Genomic DNA, 15506 nt, shown 5'->3' with positions numbered 1-15506 from the left:
CCCATAGTCCAAAGATATATAGATTAGGTCAACTGGCTTCTCTAAATTGCCCATAGGCATGAATGGCTGACTGTCTCTCTGTGTTAGCCTTGTGATAGACTAACAACCTGTCCAGGGTGTACCCTGCTTCACACCCAGTGTCAGCTCCAGCTCACCTGCAACCCACAATGGATAAGTGGCATAGACAATGAATAATATATCCATCCATCCATTATCTGTAGCCGCTTATCCTCTGCAGGGTCATGGGCGAGCTGGAGCCAATCCCAGCTGACTATGGGCAAGAGGCGAGGTACACCCTGGACAAGTCACCAGGCCATCACAGGGCTGACACATGGAGACCAACAACTATTCACACTCACATTCACACCTACGGTCAATTTAGAGCCACCAATTAGCCTAACCTGCATGTCTTTGGACTGTGGGGGAAACCGGAGCACCTGGAGGAAACCCACACAGACACGGGGAGAACATGCAAACTCCACACAGAAAGGCCCTCGCCGGCCGCTGGGCTCAAACCCAGAACCTTCTTGCTGTGAGGCGACAGTGCTAACCACTACACTACTGTGCTGCCCTATGAATAATATAGTTCACTTATTTTTTCAAATGGAATTGTTTATCACCTTTAGCACTAAGAAGTTGGAAGGTTTTAGATTTACATCTAAATTATGCCATCATATACTGTATGTAAACATGCCTTCACTGCTGCACCAGATTCCAGAGTTTTAAGACTGATGAGGATCATGTTGTGTGTTCCTCAGTTGTTCTCCAGAGACAGGGTTTTGTCAGTGTCGGGAGCACATGTCAGGCAGACGCTGTGACCAGGTGGAGTCCGGTTTTTACTTCATTGCTCTGGACCATTACGTTTATGAAGCAGAAGATGCAAAGTTCGGACCTGTAAGTTACCTGCCTTATATCTATCTAAGGTGGTTTATAAATCTGAATTGGGCTGTGTACTAGAAATCTTGCTTTCTCTAGGGTGTGACAGTTGTACAGAGACCGTATCCTCAGGACCGAAGTCCAACCTGGACTGGTATTGGCTTTGTGAATGTTCCAGAAGGAGCTTATCTGGAGTTCAGCATTGACAATATCCCCTTTTCCATGGAATATGACATCCTTATTCGCTATGAGCCCCAGGTTAGTTCCAGCACACATCTGTACCATTTTTTGAAGTATAAAGTTTTTATACTGTGTTTTTCACTATATGTCTAGAACAAATACAATGTGGCAGTGTGTTATTCTTAGCACACCATGACTCCTCTATCCATGTTACATCATATTGCATGAGTTTTCATTCTTCCTATCATTGTGTGTTTGTCTGTGTAGCTTCCAGAGCAGTGGGAGGAAGTACTGATGACTGTCATCAGGCCTCATGCCATCACTGCTGACAGCCGCTGTGTCAATACTGTGCCAGATGATGACAACCAAATGGTGTCCCTACACCCTGGCTCCAGGTGCGTGTGTATTTGTGTGTAAAACAGATTGTATAATTTGTAAAACCGAATGCCATTTGTATCTTTTTACCTGTTCTTTGCTGCCTCTTTAATATTAAAAATGATTAAGGAACTTTGTGTTCTGATAATTGAATTCATTCTGTGAATTTTTTGTGTAGTTATTACATTTTGCATCATATTATTTGTATGATCACATTGTTTCTTCTCAGATATATGGTGTTACCCAGGCCGGTGTGTTTTGAAGAGGGATTGAACTACACAGTGCGTCTGAGTCTTCCTCGCTACTCTACCAGCAGTGACATCCAGTCCCCATACACACTCATTGACTCCGTATGTTGTCTCACGAAATCTCTAAGCTGACTGTAAAATGATTCTTGAAAGAAAATGCACATTCATTGGGTAAAAGTCATTGCTTGCAAATTTTTTTTTTTGCAACATATGAAATGGAAAGCTGGCTCTAAATCACTTACCACATTCATGACAGCAAGCCCATTCAACGTACACTACCGTTTAAAAGTTTGGGGTCACCCAGACAATTTTGTGTTTTCCATGAAGTGTCACACTTTTATTTACCACCATAAGTTGTAAAATGAATAGAAAATATAGTCAAGACATTTTTCTGGCCATTTTGAGCATTTAATCGACCCCACAAATGTGATGCTCCAGAAACTCAATCTGCTCAAAGGAAGGTCAGTTTTATAGCTTCTCTAAAGAGCTCAACTGTTTTCAGCTGTGCTAACATGATTGTACAAGGGTTTTCTAATCATCCATTAGCCTTCTGAGGCAATGAGCAAACACATTGTACCATTAGAACACTGGAGTGAGAGTTGCTGGAAATGGGCCTCTATACACCTATGGAGATATTGCACCAAAAACCAGACATTTGCAGCTAGAATAGTCATTTACCACATTAGCAATGTATAGAGTGGATTTCTGATTAGTTTAAAGTGATCTTCATTGAAAAGAACAGTGCTTTTCTTTCAAAAATAAGGACATTTCAAAGTGACCCCAAACTTTTGAACGGTAGTGTATTGCTCTGTGTGTTTTTTTTTTTTTTCCAGCTTGTGTTGATGCCACACTGTAAGAATCTGGATATCTTCTCTGGTTCTGGATCGGAGGGAGGTGACTTGGTGACCAACAGTGCATGGGACACCTTCCAACGCTACCGCTGCTTAGAGAATAGTCAGTCTGTGGTGAAGACCCCCATGCCTGACATCTGCAAGAACTATATCTTCAGTGTGTCTGCTCTACTGCATCAGGGAGCTAAAGGTACTCACAGACATACTTATGATCACATCCTTTTTTTGACAGTCTTTTCGATGCCTAAGGTCTTTTTTTTCTTCGGCATGCCAGTCATACATCTTCATTCGCTCTCCTTGTTCACTCATCTCTGGTCCCTGCTGTTGTCTTTGCATGTTATAGCTTGTGTATGTGTGCTTCAAACATGATTATAGGGCTTCACTTACTTCCTGAGCCAACTTTCTCAGCAGTGTCCATCTTATTTGCTGTCAAGTAAAGTGACAGACAAGTCTTCTAGACAGGAAACAGCATTCATTACTGTTATTACAGGTTTGGTAGAATTTACCTTGAAGCTATCTACTCCCAAAAGGTGTAATAATCACAGAGATACTGGGAAAAGGAAATAAAACTGGAAAAAGCAGGTTTTATAATATATTACATATTGTTTGGCAAGGGCATAGTTCTGATCATTTAAGTTCAGTGATATTTTAATTAATAAGTAGCAGTGGCGAACCGTTCCTATTAGAGCTGGGACTTCAGCTCAGCCAAACCTTAGCCAGACACCAAAAAAGCAACAGGGCAAAGGATTTTGCAATGGATTAGCAGCAGGCTGCCAGGTAGCTCCGTTGTGTGTAGTTATAGATGTTGGTTTTAAAAGTAACAAAGTAAATTACATAGGGAAATGAATACTTAAGTATAAGTGAAAAATACTGTGGCGAGTGTGTGTGGAAGAAGAGTCTGGAGACAGAAATTTTAGTTTCTGGATCATTAGCCTGTGCTACTTGCTCTCAATAGCACTGGCTTGACCACTTTATTAGCATTCGCTAACACTACTGACGAACGACTTGCGGTTAAGGTCACGTTGGCCTTCGAGAAGGCTGAGGGTGATACATTTTTGGTCCCTCCCACTATAAATCAAAATCTGATTGGGCATCTGTCACTTCCTACATAAACATACACTGCCATGGCCTTCTGTCCCGGCAATGAAGTCCTAACCAATGAGTGAGCCAGCTCTAAACTCTTCTCAGCCTAGAGACAAGAAACAAAAGAAATCTCACTGGATAACTCTATTTTTTTTTTCATTTCTGAAGCAAATTTGATAGAAAATGAGGCCAAATTAGAATTAGAAGAGAATAATTATAATGAAAGAATGAAAAATGAAATACAACATTTGAAACACTGATATGTTTGGGCCTTCTCTGAAGGCCTAGAAGGCCCTGACGGTTCCCCTCTGATAATTAGTCTGTATTTACAGTATGCATTGTAGTGAAATTACATCACCAAGTTCTCTGTCTTTACTAAGCATTTGGATGTAGTTGTAAAATAGGATGTAAAATGGTTGCTGAAAGCTACAACTTCACCTATGTCCCCTTTCCACTCACTTTACAATGGGTTGTCTGACATTTTTGTACGGTTGTGTGATTTAGTGTGTGTGCTTTATTAATTACACCTAGCTATCAGATGGGCCTGGGCTGCATTGCACTTCTAAATCACTCCAACGTGTTCCAACATGCAATACAGAAAACAGAATGGACACTATAGGTCTTTCATCCTGAGGAATGCACCAAGTGCTATTAAGTCCTCCTCATTGTGATATGATCTTTGTTCTCCTGTCAACATGACAAATTGGCCAGGAGTTTTGTGGTATGCATAACAGGTAAAAAGCACCTTTTCATCAAGTTGGAAAGAAAATGCTCTCTCAAGTGGAACCACAGTCACGATTCCTGATTTCAGATATAGTGTGATCCAGCAGTCATCTACTTTGGTCTTGACTTCATAACCACAATTTCTGAAAACTTTGGAAAAATCATATGAATTTTGACATGATACAGTAATTGTATAGCATATATTTGCTAATTATACCCATTTAAATGTTATGCTGAAAAACTATACTGGATTAAAAAACATATATAACATAAATCACTCTAAATTGCCTCTAGGTTTAAATTAGTGTGTTCATGGTAGCCTATGGGGTGGCACACTGGTGTAGTAGTTAGCACTGTCGCCTCACAGCAAGAAGGTCCTGGGTTCGAGCCCAGTGGCTGACAAGGGCCTTTCTGTGCGGAGTTTGCATGTTCTCCCCGTGTCCGCGTGGGTTTCCTCTGGGTGCTCCGGTTTCCCCCACAGTCCAAAAACATGCAGGTTAGGCTAATTGGTAGCTCTAAATTGACCCTAGGTGTGAATGATTGTTTGTGTCTATGTGTCAGCCCTGTGATGACCTGGCGACTTGTCTAGGGTGTGCCCCGCCTCTCACCCGTAGTCAGCTGGGATAGGCTCCAGCTTGTAGGATAGGATAAGCGGCTACAGATAATGGATGGATGGATAGAAAACATATATAACATAAATCACTATAAATTGCCTCTAGGTTTAAATTAGTGTGTTCATGGTAGCCTATGGGGCGGCACACTGGTGTAGTGGTTAGCACTGTCGCTTCACAGCAAGAAGGTCCTGGGTTCAAGCCCAGTGACTGGCGAGGGCCTTTCTGTGTGGAGTTTGCATGTTCTCCCCGTGTCCATGTGGGTTTCCTCCCTGTATTCCGGTTTCCCCCACAGTCCAAAGACATGCAGGTTGGGCTAATTGGTGCCTCTAAATTGACTGTAGGTGTGAATGTGAATGGTTGTTTATCTGCGTGTCAGCCCTGTGATAACCTGGCGACTTGTCCAGGGTGTACCCCGCCTCTCGCCTATAGTCAGTTGGGGTAGGCTCCAGCTTGCCTGTGACTCTGTAGAACAGGATAAGTGGCTACAGATAATGGATGGATGGTAGCCTATGATGGACTGGTGTCCCATCCAGGGTAATGTCTCACATTTTGTGTCCAGTATTCCTGGGATTGGTTTTGGCGTCACTGCAACCCTGACCAGGATAAAGAGGTTACTGAAGATGAATGAATGAATCGAATATTAAATCTTTTTCTTTCTCACACCCACAGCTTGTGCGTGTGACCCTCAGGGTTCTCTTAGTACGGTTTGTGACCCGAATGGTGGCCAGTGCCAATGCCGGCCCAACGTGGTGGGTAGAAACTGTGACAAATGTGCCCCTTCTACTTACCTCTTTGGACCTCAGGGCTGCAGACGTGAGTTTCATTTTGATTTGTGTACAGAATTCGTACTATTTTATACTTCAACTGTTCTCTAATAAATACACAGAGCTAATGGGTATAGTAGGTTAATGCATGCTGTTTCTTTTCTCCAGCATGTGAGTGCGATCCACAAGGTTCAGTGCATGCATTCTGCCATGAGGCCACTGGTCAGTGTGAGTGTATTCCCAGAGTGTATGGACGTCAGTGTGATCGCTGTCTCCCTGGACACTGGGGCTTCCCCAACTGCCGGCCATGTACTTGTAATGGTCATGCGGAGCAGTGTGACCTCCAAACGGGGCAGTGCTTAGACTGTAGGGACCACACAACTGGACACAGCTGTGAGAGGTTAGTGACACATTTTGCAGTGATTCTGTACATTCTGTACATAATTGAATGGTTTTATATCGTCATCATTTGCACTGACGTTGCCATATCATTAGTTTTTGTTAGGTTTTGTCAGCTCACCAGGACACAAGTGTGCAATTGTCCAATTACTTATGCTGTGAATTCTACATCGCTGAACCAGTATGCATGCAGTATAAATATTATACTCAATGCAAAATCATATAAACCTGCTGATAAATCTTGCCTGTTTGTACAGATGTTTGCATGGTTATTACGGTGACCCTGTCCTGGGATCTGGAGACCACTGCCGCCCCTGTATGTGTCCAGATGGCCCTGGCAGCAGCCGACAGTTTGCTGGAGCATGTTATAAGAGCCATGACTCGGACCAGGTCTACTGTGTATGCAACCAGGGCTATAAAGGTAATCAACACCAAACAAGTAAAAAAAAAAAGTCTTATATCATAGGTGATTGTGTCAAGCCAAAGTTTTATGTTTGGTTACAGAATGTTGGAGAATATTTTGTTCTTTTATAAGTGATTCTGTGAGTACTATAATACGGTCTCTTGTTTACTTCACTTCATGTAGGTGCAAGGTGTGATGAGTGTGCACCAGGCTACTATGGAAACCCTCATGAGGCTGGTGGAGAGTGTCGTCCCTGCCAGTGCAGTAACAACATTGACATGATGGACCCAGGATCATGTGATGCACGCACAGGTGTCTGCCTCAAATGTCTGTACCACACAGAGGGCGAGAGCTGCAGCCAGTGCAAGCTGAGTTATTATGGAGATGCCCTTACACAGAACTGCAGGCGTAAGCACCAGGATATTTTTGCATTTACCTAATTTAGGCATGTTTATCATAGGTGATTTGTTTTTATTTCAGCCTGTCAGTGAGTTATTGTTTACTGCTCCTCAGGGTGTGTGTGTAACCATATGGGCACTAGGCAGGACACCTGTCCCTCCGTCGGCGAATGCCACTGTGACCAGAACAATGGGCAGTGCCAGTGCCTGCCTAATGTAGTTGGACAGCACTGTGATTTATGTGCCCCAGACACTTGGAACATAGCCAGTGGTCAAGGCTGTGAGGCCTGTGACTGTGACCCCAGTCACTCATTCAGCTCTACCTGCAATGAGGTAATGTCCTTTCATATAATATCTAACCAATAGGCTTGAGCAGATACTATGATACATGCTATTTTCTATCAGTGGTCATACTTGTGTAGTGTATGATTTCAACATAAATTTCATGCCCTCATAGTTTGTCAGTGTGTTGTACTGTTTGTAAAATAGTATGCTTATTTAACATCCATCCAGATAAGTGGCCAGTGTATGTGTAAGCCTGGATTTGGAGGAAGAACATGCAGGGAGTGCAGAGAGCTCTTTTGGGGTAACCCTGAAGTCAAATGTCATGGTAAGCTCAGAACTATCATTTTAAATTATCTGGTGAAATTGACTCTTGACACTGTACTAGGACTGGGTAAAATGACAATATCAAATTAATAATACTCTTTATGAAATTAATGACAAATTATCGCACAATAGATGACTTGTAACCACGTGATCAAAATGTGCTACGTCATGAGCGTCCGCCATGATGATGGATATACAAAGCAACTAGGATGGCAGCCGCTGAAAGCGTGTCTGTAAACAATGCTGAATTTTCTCAGTATTACCATGATTTGAATGGCCGTGCAAAGATTCGATACAAATAGAAGATAGATATGTGTGGCTTTGACCCATATTATTTTAAAAAGTCAGACTTTTCTGAAGATAAGATGCTTCTACTGACCATCGAGTACCTAGATATCGCGTTCTATCTGGTTTGGCTGCCGAAGAATCAAGTCTGACCTTGGATGAAACGTAGCCCATTTTCTGAGTGGGTGCCCAGTCTGGACGTGTCTATTGTATAATTTTGCTGGCGCTCCTAGAAGCGAAATGGTAATATACGTGTTAAAATTATAACAACGGCCAAGTGAACCACAACAAGAGAACGCTCATTTTATAGCAAAATTCTAGCAACACAAAATAAATTCTTCCATGATATTATTGAGAAAGCTTTTGAATCTCACCTGAGATAAAATGATCACTGCAAACACGAGCTGTTTTGATTTTAGCCTCTGTTAGATCAGCCCTGCCGATGTTGTTCAGCAGTGCTCGTCTCCTCTCCGTACTAAGCCTCAGAGTTTCCTCACCCTCTTTCCAAATTATGGACGGAATTCTAAAAAATCGGAACGTGCCACGGTCCCGAGTACTGTTGTGATCACAACCATATACAGCACAAAGATATGGCATAGCTAAAAGAACGCTTAAAGGGGAACTGAAGTCATTTTTAAACTTGCTTTATTTCTTAATTAACGTGTTATTCAATTACGTTATCGGTTTTATTAACCTTATATTGTGACTTGTATTGGCACATTATATTACACTTATCAGCCTTTTCGGTTTTTAGCCATGTTGAATGTAATTCATATGGTCCACGGCAGGCGTCACTTATCCGCACGATCTTCATGAGACTTGTGCAAGACTTCAAACGTGAAGTGTCAGCGCTGCCATTTTGAAAACTGTTTACACAGTGGCCAGATCACCATATCATTCCAATTTAGATTAATTTCGAGATTTGCCAGCTTCATCAGCGATGAAGATTATTCCATACGACTTCGAACCAACGTGGAGTAGAGAAGAGTTGGAAAGACGACAGGATCAGGACTAGTCCGTCGCGCTGGTATTTACATCATTACTGTCGCACGATTAAAATGTGCCAGATCAGGCAGCTGGTGGGTTTTCAAAATAATAAATACATGCATGTATTTTTGTGATAAATACATATTATACTGAGCGTATTTCCCACATAATCCTCACTAAGGTTTTGGACGGCACTACAAAATGGCGTCCCCACTATAAAGTGCCCTATATAGTGAGTAGGGAGCGATTTCGGACACAGGGAAAACTTCCGGCTTGATTACGACAGCATTCGAAGGAGGGCGCGTGTGTCTTTTGACAACGTTGGCAGATGTTGGTCACTTTGATTTCTGCTGTACGTTTTACTTCCGTCCTACGATGTCTCACACAGGTCTCAACGAATCTCGTTTACGGCCATTGCTTTGACATATGGACTGATATATTACAGAGCATATTTCAAACACTCATAACTTGCTAGAGCAGTGACAAAATAGCTGTCAGAAATGCATTCGTCTCGTCTTCTGCCGCTTATCCGGGACCGGGTCGCGGAGGCAGCAGTCTAAGCATGGAAGCTCAAACTTCCCTTTCCCCAGACACCTCGGCCAGCTCCTCGGGAAGAACACCGAGGCGTTCCCAGGCCAGCCGAGAGACATAGTCCCTCCAGCGTGTCCTAGGTCTTCCCCGGGGCCTCCTCCCGGGGGGACATGCCTGGAACACCTCCCCAGGGAGGCATCCAGGAGGCATCCGAGAAAGATGCCCGAGCCACCTCAGCTGATTCCTCTCGATGTGGAGGAGCAGCGGCTCTACTCCGAGCTCCTCCCGAGTGACTGTGCTTCTCACCCTATCTCTAAGGGAGCACCCAGCCACCCTGCGAAGGAAACTCATTTCGGCCGCTTGTATCCGCGATCTTGTTCTTTCGGTCATTACCCAAAGCTCATGACCATAGGTGAGAGTCGGAACGTAGATTGACCGGTAAATTGAGAGCTTCACCTTTTGGCTCAGCTCCTTCTTCACCACGACAGACCGGTAAAGCGACCGCATCACTGTGGAGGCTGCACCGATCCGCCTGTCGATCTCACGCTCCATCCTTCCCTCACTCGTGAACAAGATCCCGAGATACTTAAACTCTTCCACTTGAGGCAGGACTTCTCCACCAACCTGGAGAGGGCAAGCCACCCTTTTCCGGTCGAGAACCATGGCCTCGGACTTGGAGGTGCTGATTCTCATCCCAGCCGCTTCACACTCGACTGCAAACCGCCCCAGTGCATGCTGGAGGTCCTGGTTTGAAGAAGCCAACAGGACAACATCATCCGCAAAAAGCAGAGATGAAATCCTGTGGTTCCCAAACAGGATTCCTTCCGGCCCCTGGCTGTGCCTAGAAATTCTGTCCATAAAAATTATGAACAGAACCGGTGACAAAGGGCAGCCCTGCCGGAGTCCAACATGCACTGGGAACAGGTCTGACTTACTGCCGGCAATGCGAACCAGACTCCCGCTCCGTTCGTACAGGGACTGGACAGCCCTTAGCAAAGAGCCCCGAACCCCATACTCCCGAAGCACCCCCCATAGAATACCATGGGGGACACGGTCGAATGCCTTCTCCAGATCCACAAAGCACATGTGGACTGGTTGGGCAAACTCCCATGAACCCTCGAGCACCCTATGAAGGGTATAGAGCTGGTCCAGTGTTCCACGACCAGGACGAAAACCGCATTATTCCTCCTGGATCCGAGGTTCGACTATTGGTCGAATTCTCCTCTCCAGTACCCTGGAGTAAACCTTCCCTGGGAGGCTGAGAAGTGTGATTCCCCTATAATTGGAGCACACTCTCCAGTCCCCTTTCTTAAAAAGAGGGACCACCACCCCAGTCTGCCACTCCAGAGGCACTGTCCCCGACCGCCACGCGATGTTGCAGAGGTGTGTCAACCAAGACAGCCCCACAACATCCAGAGACTTGAGATACTCAGGGCGGATCTCATCCACCCCCGGTGCCTTGCCACCGAGGAGCTTGCAAACCACCTCAGTGACGTCGGCTTGGGTAATGGATGAGTCCACCTCTGAGTCATCAGCCTCAGTCTCCTCAGTGGAAGACATGACGGTGGGATTGAGGAGATCCTCAAAGTATTCCTATCACCGCCCGACAATGTCCCCAGTCGAGGTCAACAGCTCCCCACCCGCACTGTAAACAGTGTTGGCAGAGTACTGCTTCCCCCTCCTGAGGCGCCGGACGGTTTGCCAGAATTTCTTCGAGGCCGACCGATAGTCCTTCTCCATGGCCTCCCCGAACTCCTCCCAGTTCCGATTTTTGCCTCCGCAACTGCCCGAGCTGCAGCACGCCTGGCCTGCCGATGCCCGTCAGCTGCCTCAGGAGTCCCGGAGGTCAACATGGCCTGATAGGACTCCTTCAGCTTGATGGCATCCCTTACTTCCGGTGTCCACCACCGGGTTCGGGGATTGCCGCCACGACAGGCACCGGAGACCTTGCGGCCACAGCTCCGAACAGCTGCGTCCACAATGGAGGTAGAGAACATGGTCCACTCAGACTCAATGTCCCCCGCCTCCCTCGGAAGCTGGGAAAAGCTCTCCCGGAGGTGGGAGTTAAAGACCTCCCCAACAGAGTGCTCGGTCAGACGTTCCCAGCAGACCCTCACCATACGTTTGGGCCTGCCAGGTCTGTCCAGCTTCCTCCTCCGCCAGTGGATCCAACTTACCACCAGGTGGTGATCAGTTGACAGCTCGGCCCCTCTCTTCACCCAAGTGTCCAAGACATAGGGCCGGAGATCAGATGAAACGACTACAAAGTCGATCGTCGACCTCCGACCTAAGGTGTCCTGGTGCCACGTGCACTTATGGACACCCCTATGCTTGAACATGGTGTTCGTTATGGACAAACCGTGACTAGCACAGAGGTCCAATAACAAAACACCACTCGGGTTCAGATTGGGGAGGCCGTTCCTCCCAACCACGCCCCTCCAGGTGTCACTGTCGTCGCCCACATGAGCATTGAAGTCCCCCAGTAGCACAATGGAGTCCCCAGTCTGAGCACCTCTCAGTACCTCTCCCAGGGACTCCAAGAAGGCTGGATACTCTATACTGCTATTTGGCCTGTAGGCACAAACAACAGCAAGAGCCCTCTCCCCAATCCGAAGGCGCAGAGAGGCGACCCTCTCGTTCACTGGGGTAAACTCCAACACATGGCGGCTGAGCTGGGGAGCTATAAGCAAGCCCACACCAGCCCGCCGCTGCTCACCACGGGCAACTCCAGAGAAGTGGAGAGTCCAGCCCCTCTCGAGGAGCTGGGTTCCAGAGCCCAAGCTGTGCGTGGAGGTGAGCCCGACTATCTCTAGCCGGTACCTCTCAACCTCCCGCACAAGCTCAGGCTCTTTCCCCCCCAGCGAAGTGACATTCCATGTCCCAACAGCCAGCCGCTGTGTCCGGGGATCAGGTCGTCGAGGCCCCTGCCTTCGACTGCCACCCAATCCACACTGCACCAATCCCCTACTGCTACCTCTGTGAGTGGTGAACCCACAGGAGGTCGGGCCCACGTCACCTCTTCGGGCTGAGCCCGGCCGGGCCCCATGGGCAAAGGCCCGGCCACCAAGCGCTCGCATACGAGCCCCAACCCCGGGCCTGGCTCCAGGGTGGGGCCCCGGCTGCGTCATACCGGGCGACGTCACGGTCCTGGATTTTTTCTCCATAGGGGTTTTGGTGAACTGCTCTTGGTCTGGCCTGTCACCTAGGACCTGTCTGCCTTGGGAAACCCTGACAGGGGCATAATGCCCCCAACAACATAGCTCCTAGGATCATTCAAGCACACAAACCCCTCCACCACAATAAGGTGGCAGTTCTAGGAGGGGAAATGAGAAATAGAATTTTGATAATAAAAAATTTGCCTTCAGTACCCCTTTAAAGCAGTGGAAAAACAAAGAGAGTCATGCACGTGTGACTATGTTTTGTATGGAATGTCGCTTGACCCCACATTTGTATATCCACCAACGTGGCCAACATCCGGGTTTCTATTTTGTTTTGATGTCATTTGCAAGTCAAGGATCTGCCCTTTTAAGAATATTGCAGGTATCATCCATGCTTTTATAGCACTGCATTAGTTGGTGTTAAAAAAACAAGTCACTGGCTTTAAAATCCATGTATCAGGATCTAATATGATATTTTGACCATATCACACACCCTTACACTGTACACATAGAGTTCAACTGGACTGATGTTCTGCTCTGAACATAGATAAGGTTATAAAGGTAACCAAGAACACCAATAGCAATGTACAAAAGGTTTCCTTGCAATACTGAGTTTGCTTGAAATGTGCTTCGCCATGATGAGCTCCAGACCTCCTAATATCCTCTCCTCCTCGACAACAAAGTACCTTTGTTCCAGTAGATTTTCCCTTCAGGGGCCATGGGTGGGTGACGTAGTGCAGAAATCAACTTTTGTCCCTGAAAGCAGTGGAGTGGAATAGACCAGACTAGATCTTAAACTTGTCTTGTAAACTTTATCCCACTGAAGAACAGATGGATAGCGAACAAGTCTGTGAACAAAACACTAATATTGCTTTCATAACGCATTATAATATGCGCAAACTCACTTTAAATTTAAAGTACATTTATCCTCAAAGATTGTAGCAAGCAAGACAAATGATTTTCTGCAGTTTTTAGAACATCTGACTGTGCAACTGCCTCCAGTGTTAACATAACATTCATAAACATTTCAGACATATCTACGCAGTTAGAGCTCCTACCTCTGTCTTTGGTTTACATTCATTTTCTCAGGCCAAGGATGAGTTCTCATCACAGGGCTCTAGCAGGGCAGGGTTTGTGTTTTCTCCCAGATTGCTGAGGTTGGTGAGCCCAGCTTAGCAGGAAGCCCCCTCCTACCCTGTGTTTCTCTAAGATCTAGTTGCCTCCTGAGTGTCTTCTGTGTTGACTTAACCTCAGTATGCCTCAGTCCACATGAGCAGAGCAATGACGACTTTCCCTGATTGGATTATAGTGTGTGCCTTTTGTCTGATGGTGGTAATGATACTTATTAAATGCTCTAAGTTCTCGCACACTATGAAATATAATCTACTGACTCAAATGTATTGCGACTGAGTAGTGAGACCTTTAGTCCTTAGGCATCGCCAAAAGATCTTGTCCTTAGGACCATGGCACTATGAGCATTCTGTCTTTAATAGTGTATTCATGAAAGACCTTAAACTCAACTTACAGTGGTTTTAGGAAATAAACTACGACAGAAACTCGGAGTCCCTGTGAGTGGACTGTTAGCCAGATGTTGTTCTTTTATTGTGATCCAAAAGTCTTGCTCCACCGTTCTGTTGCAAATTTAAACGTATCCTCATGAAAATGGAAAACATGTGTGGGAAGGAAGACTTGGTTTTTTTTCCTGTCTCAGGCAACTACTCAAAAACTTCTAGTTTCACTATGACTTCACTTTTTAAACATAAAGGACAGGAATATGATACGTATGACCTCGTGAGAACATTTGGCTGGTGTTTGTGGTGTGTCTTTAAAAAAGGGTTTTCCTTCATTTAAATATTCATATTTGTTTTAACCTCAGGACAATTTTAATGCCACAGATGTCACACAAATATTCCGTTTGTCCTTTTGCACTTTTGGAAAGTTTAAGTTTGTGTGTACATGTGAATATGAGCATCAAGTATGCAGATCACCATCCCTCCCACATATACAAAAAAAAAGTTGCAGACAGTTTTCATCTGCAGGGGTCACATTCACCACATATTTCAGCAACTTGTGCCTCTCAGCATTGCCAGTGGCCTTTTCTACAATAGTAGGATTAACCTCGGCGCCAAGCCCCCACTTCCACACAGCCTATTGTCCAAATTAGGGCCCTGAGGTGATGAAGTCCTTTCTTGGAGAATGTCTGTATGTGTGTGAAGCACTTCAGGTTGGAATGCTATTCAGGAAGATTAAGACTCGTGGATTGAAGCTGTGTGGGGGATGTGAATAAAAACACCTTTCTGTTCGAAGGATTCTGTCTTTGTGTGTGTTGGGGGTTGAGGGGTTGTGCAAATGACGCCAGTTTAAAGTAATCCTGGTGGTATGTTTGCTTAGTGTCTAGCATCTTTTTGTGTGTTAGTTAGACCCTTTTGTCTTTCAACACACTGTGGCCACTTTACTCATGTGTTACAATGCATAGCCTTTCACACCAATATTTACCTTACCCATGTCCTTCCTACAACACTTCCTCCCTCGTTCTTTCAGCCTCTTTTCAAGTGACCTTTAGTGTAGACACAGTCTAATCCAACTCATCAGCTACAGTATGATGAGCTATGTCTGTGAACTCAGAGGCTCAAAATGAATCCTGCTAATCTTACAAAATACGAAGCTTTGCTATCCGTACATTTAAAAATTAAAGCAGAGCTTATGATCACTCTACAGCTTTATAGATGAAATGATCAAACCTTGGGATATGTAAATCTCATGAGATTCAGGATTTCCATCTGCTTGCCATTCAGCTGGGTCAAATAAATTCTATGTAACACTTTACTTTGGTCATTAAGTTACATGGTACCTACTTAAGCACTTCTGGCATAAAGCAACAAAAATATTTATCAAGGCTTATTCTAAAAAAGAAAAAAGTGAAATAGCTTTTTGTTGACATACAGCGGGGTTGTGACATTTTCTGACTTTGTAGCTTGGCATATTTCGTAATTGTAATGTACCCTGTCAAAAATAAGCTCTT

General features: G+C 45.2%; 1 protein-coding gene across 2 annotated transcripts in view; it reads left to right on the top strand.

Moving 5' to 3' along the window:
- The window catches only part of lamb1a (laminin, beta 1a), a 42250-nt gene that overhangs the window by 13093 nt on the left and 13651 nt on the right, over window positions 1-15506 (top strand). For both annotated transcript variants that reach the window (XM_060914791.1, XM_060914792.1), the window contains exons 13-23: window positions 759-894; window positions 976-1134; window positions 1324-1451; window positions 1661-1781; window positions 2513-2720; window positions 5620-5763; window positions 5883-6114; window positions 6371-6534; window positions 6700-6924; window positions 7030-7247; window positions 7428-7524. In XM_060914791.1, coding sequence (XP_060770774.1) covers window positions 759-894; window positions 976-1134; window positions 1324-1451; window positions 1661-1781; window positions 2513-2720; window positions 5620-5763; window positions 5883-6114; window positions 6371-6534; window positions 6700-6924; window positions 7030-7247; window positions 7428-7524 — 1832 coding nt within the window. The remainder of the gene's footprint in view (window positions 1-758; window positions 895-975; window positions 1135-1323; window positions 1452-1660; window positions 1782-2512; window positions 2721-5619; window positions 5764-5882; window positions 6115-6370; window positions 6535-6699; window positions 6925-7029; window positions 7248-7427; window positions 7525-15506) is intronic.

This window comes from Neoarius graeffei, chromosome 2 (assembly GCF_027579695.1).
Source record: "Neoarius graeffei isolate fNeoGra1 chromosome 2, fNeoGra1.pri, whole genome shotgun sequence".
In the NCBI taxonomy this organism is placed as follows: domain Eukaryota; kingdom Metazoa; phylum Chordata; class Actinopteri; order Siluriformes; family Ariidae; genus Neoarius; species Neoarius graeffei.
The sequence above is the reverse complement of the archived record's forward strand: the minus strand, read 5'-3'. Positions and strand labels throughout refer to the sequence as shown.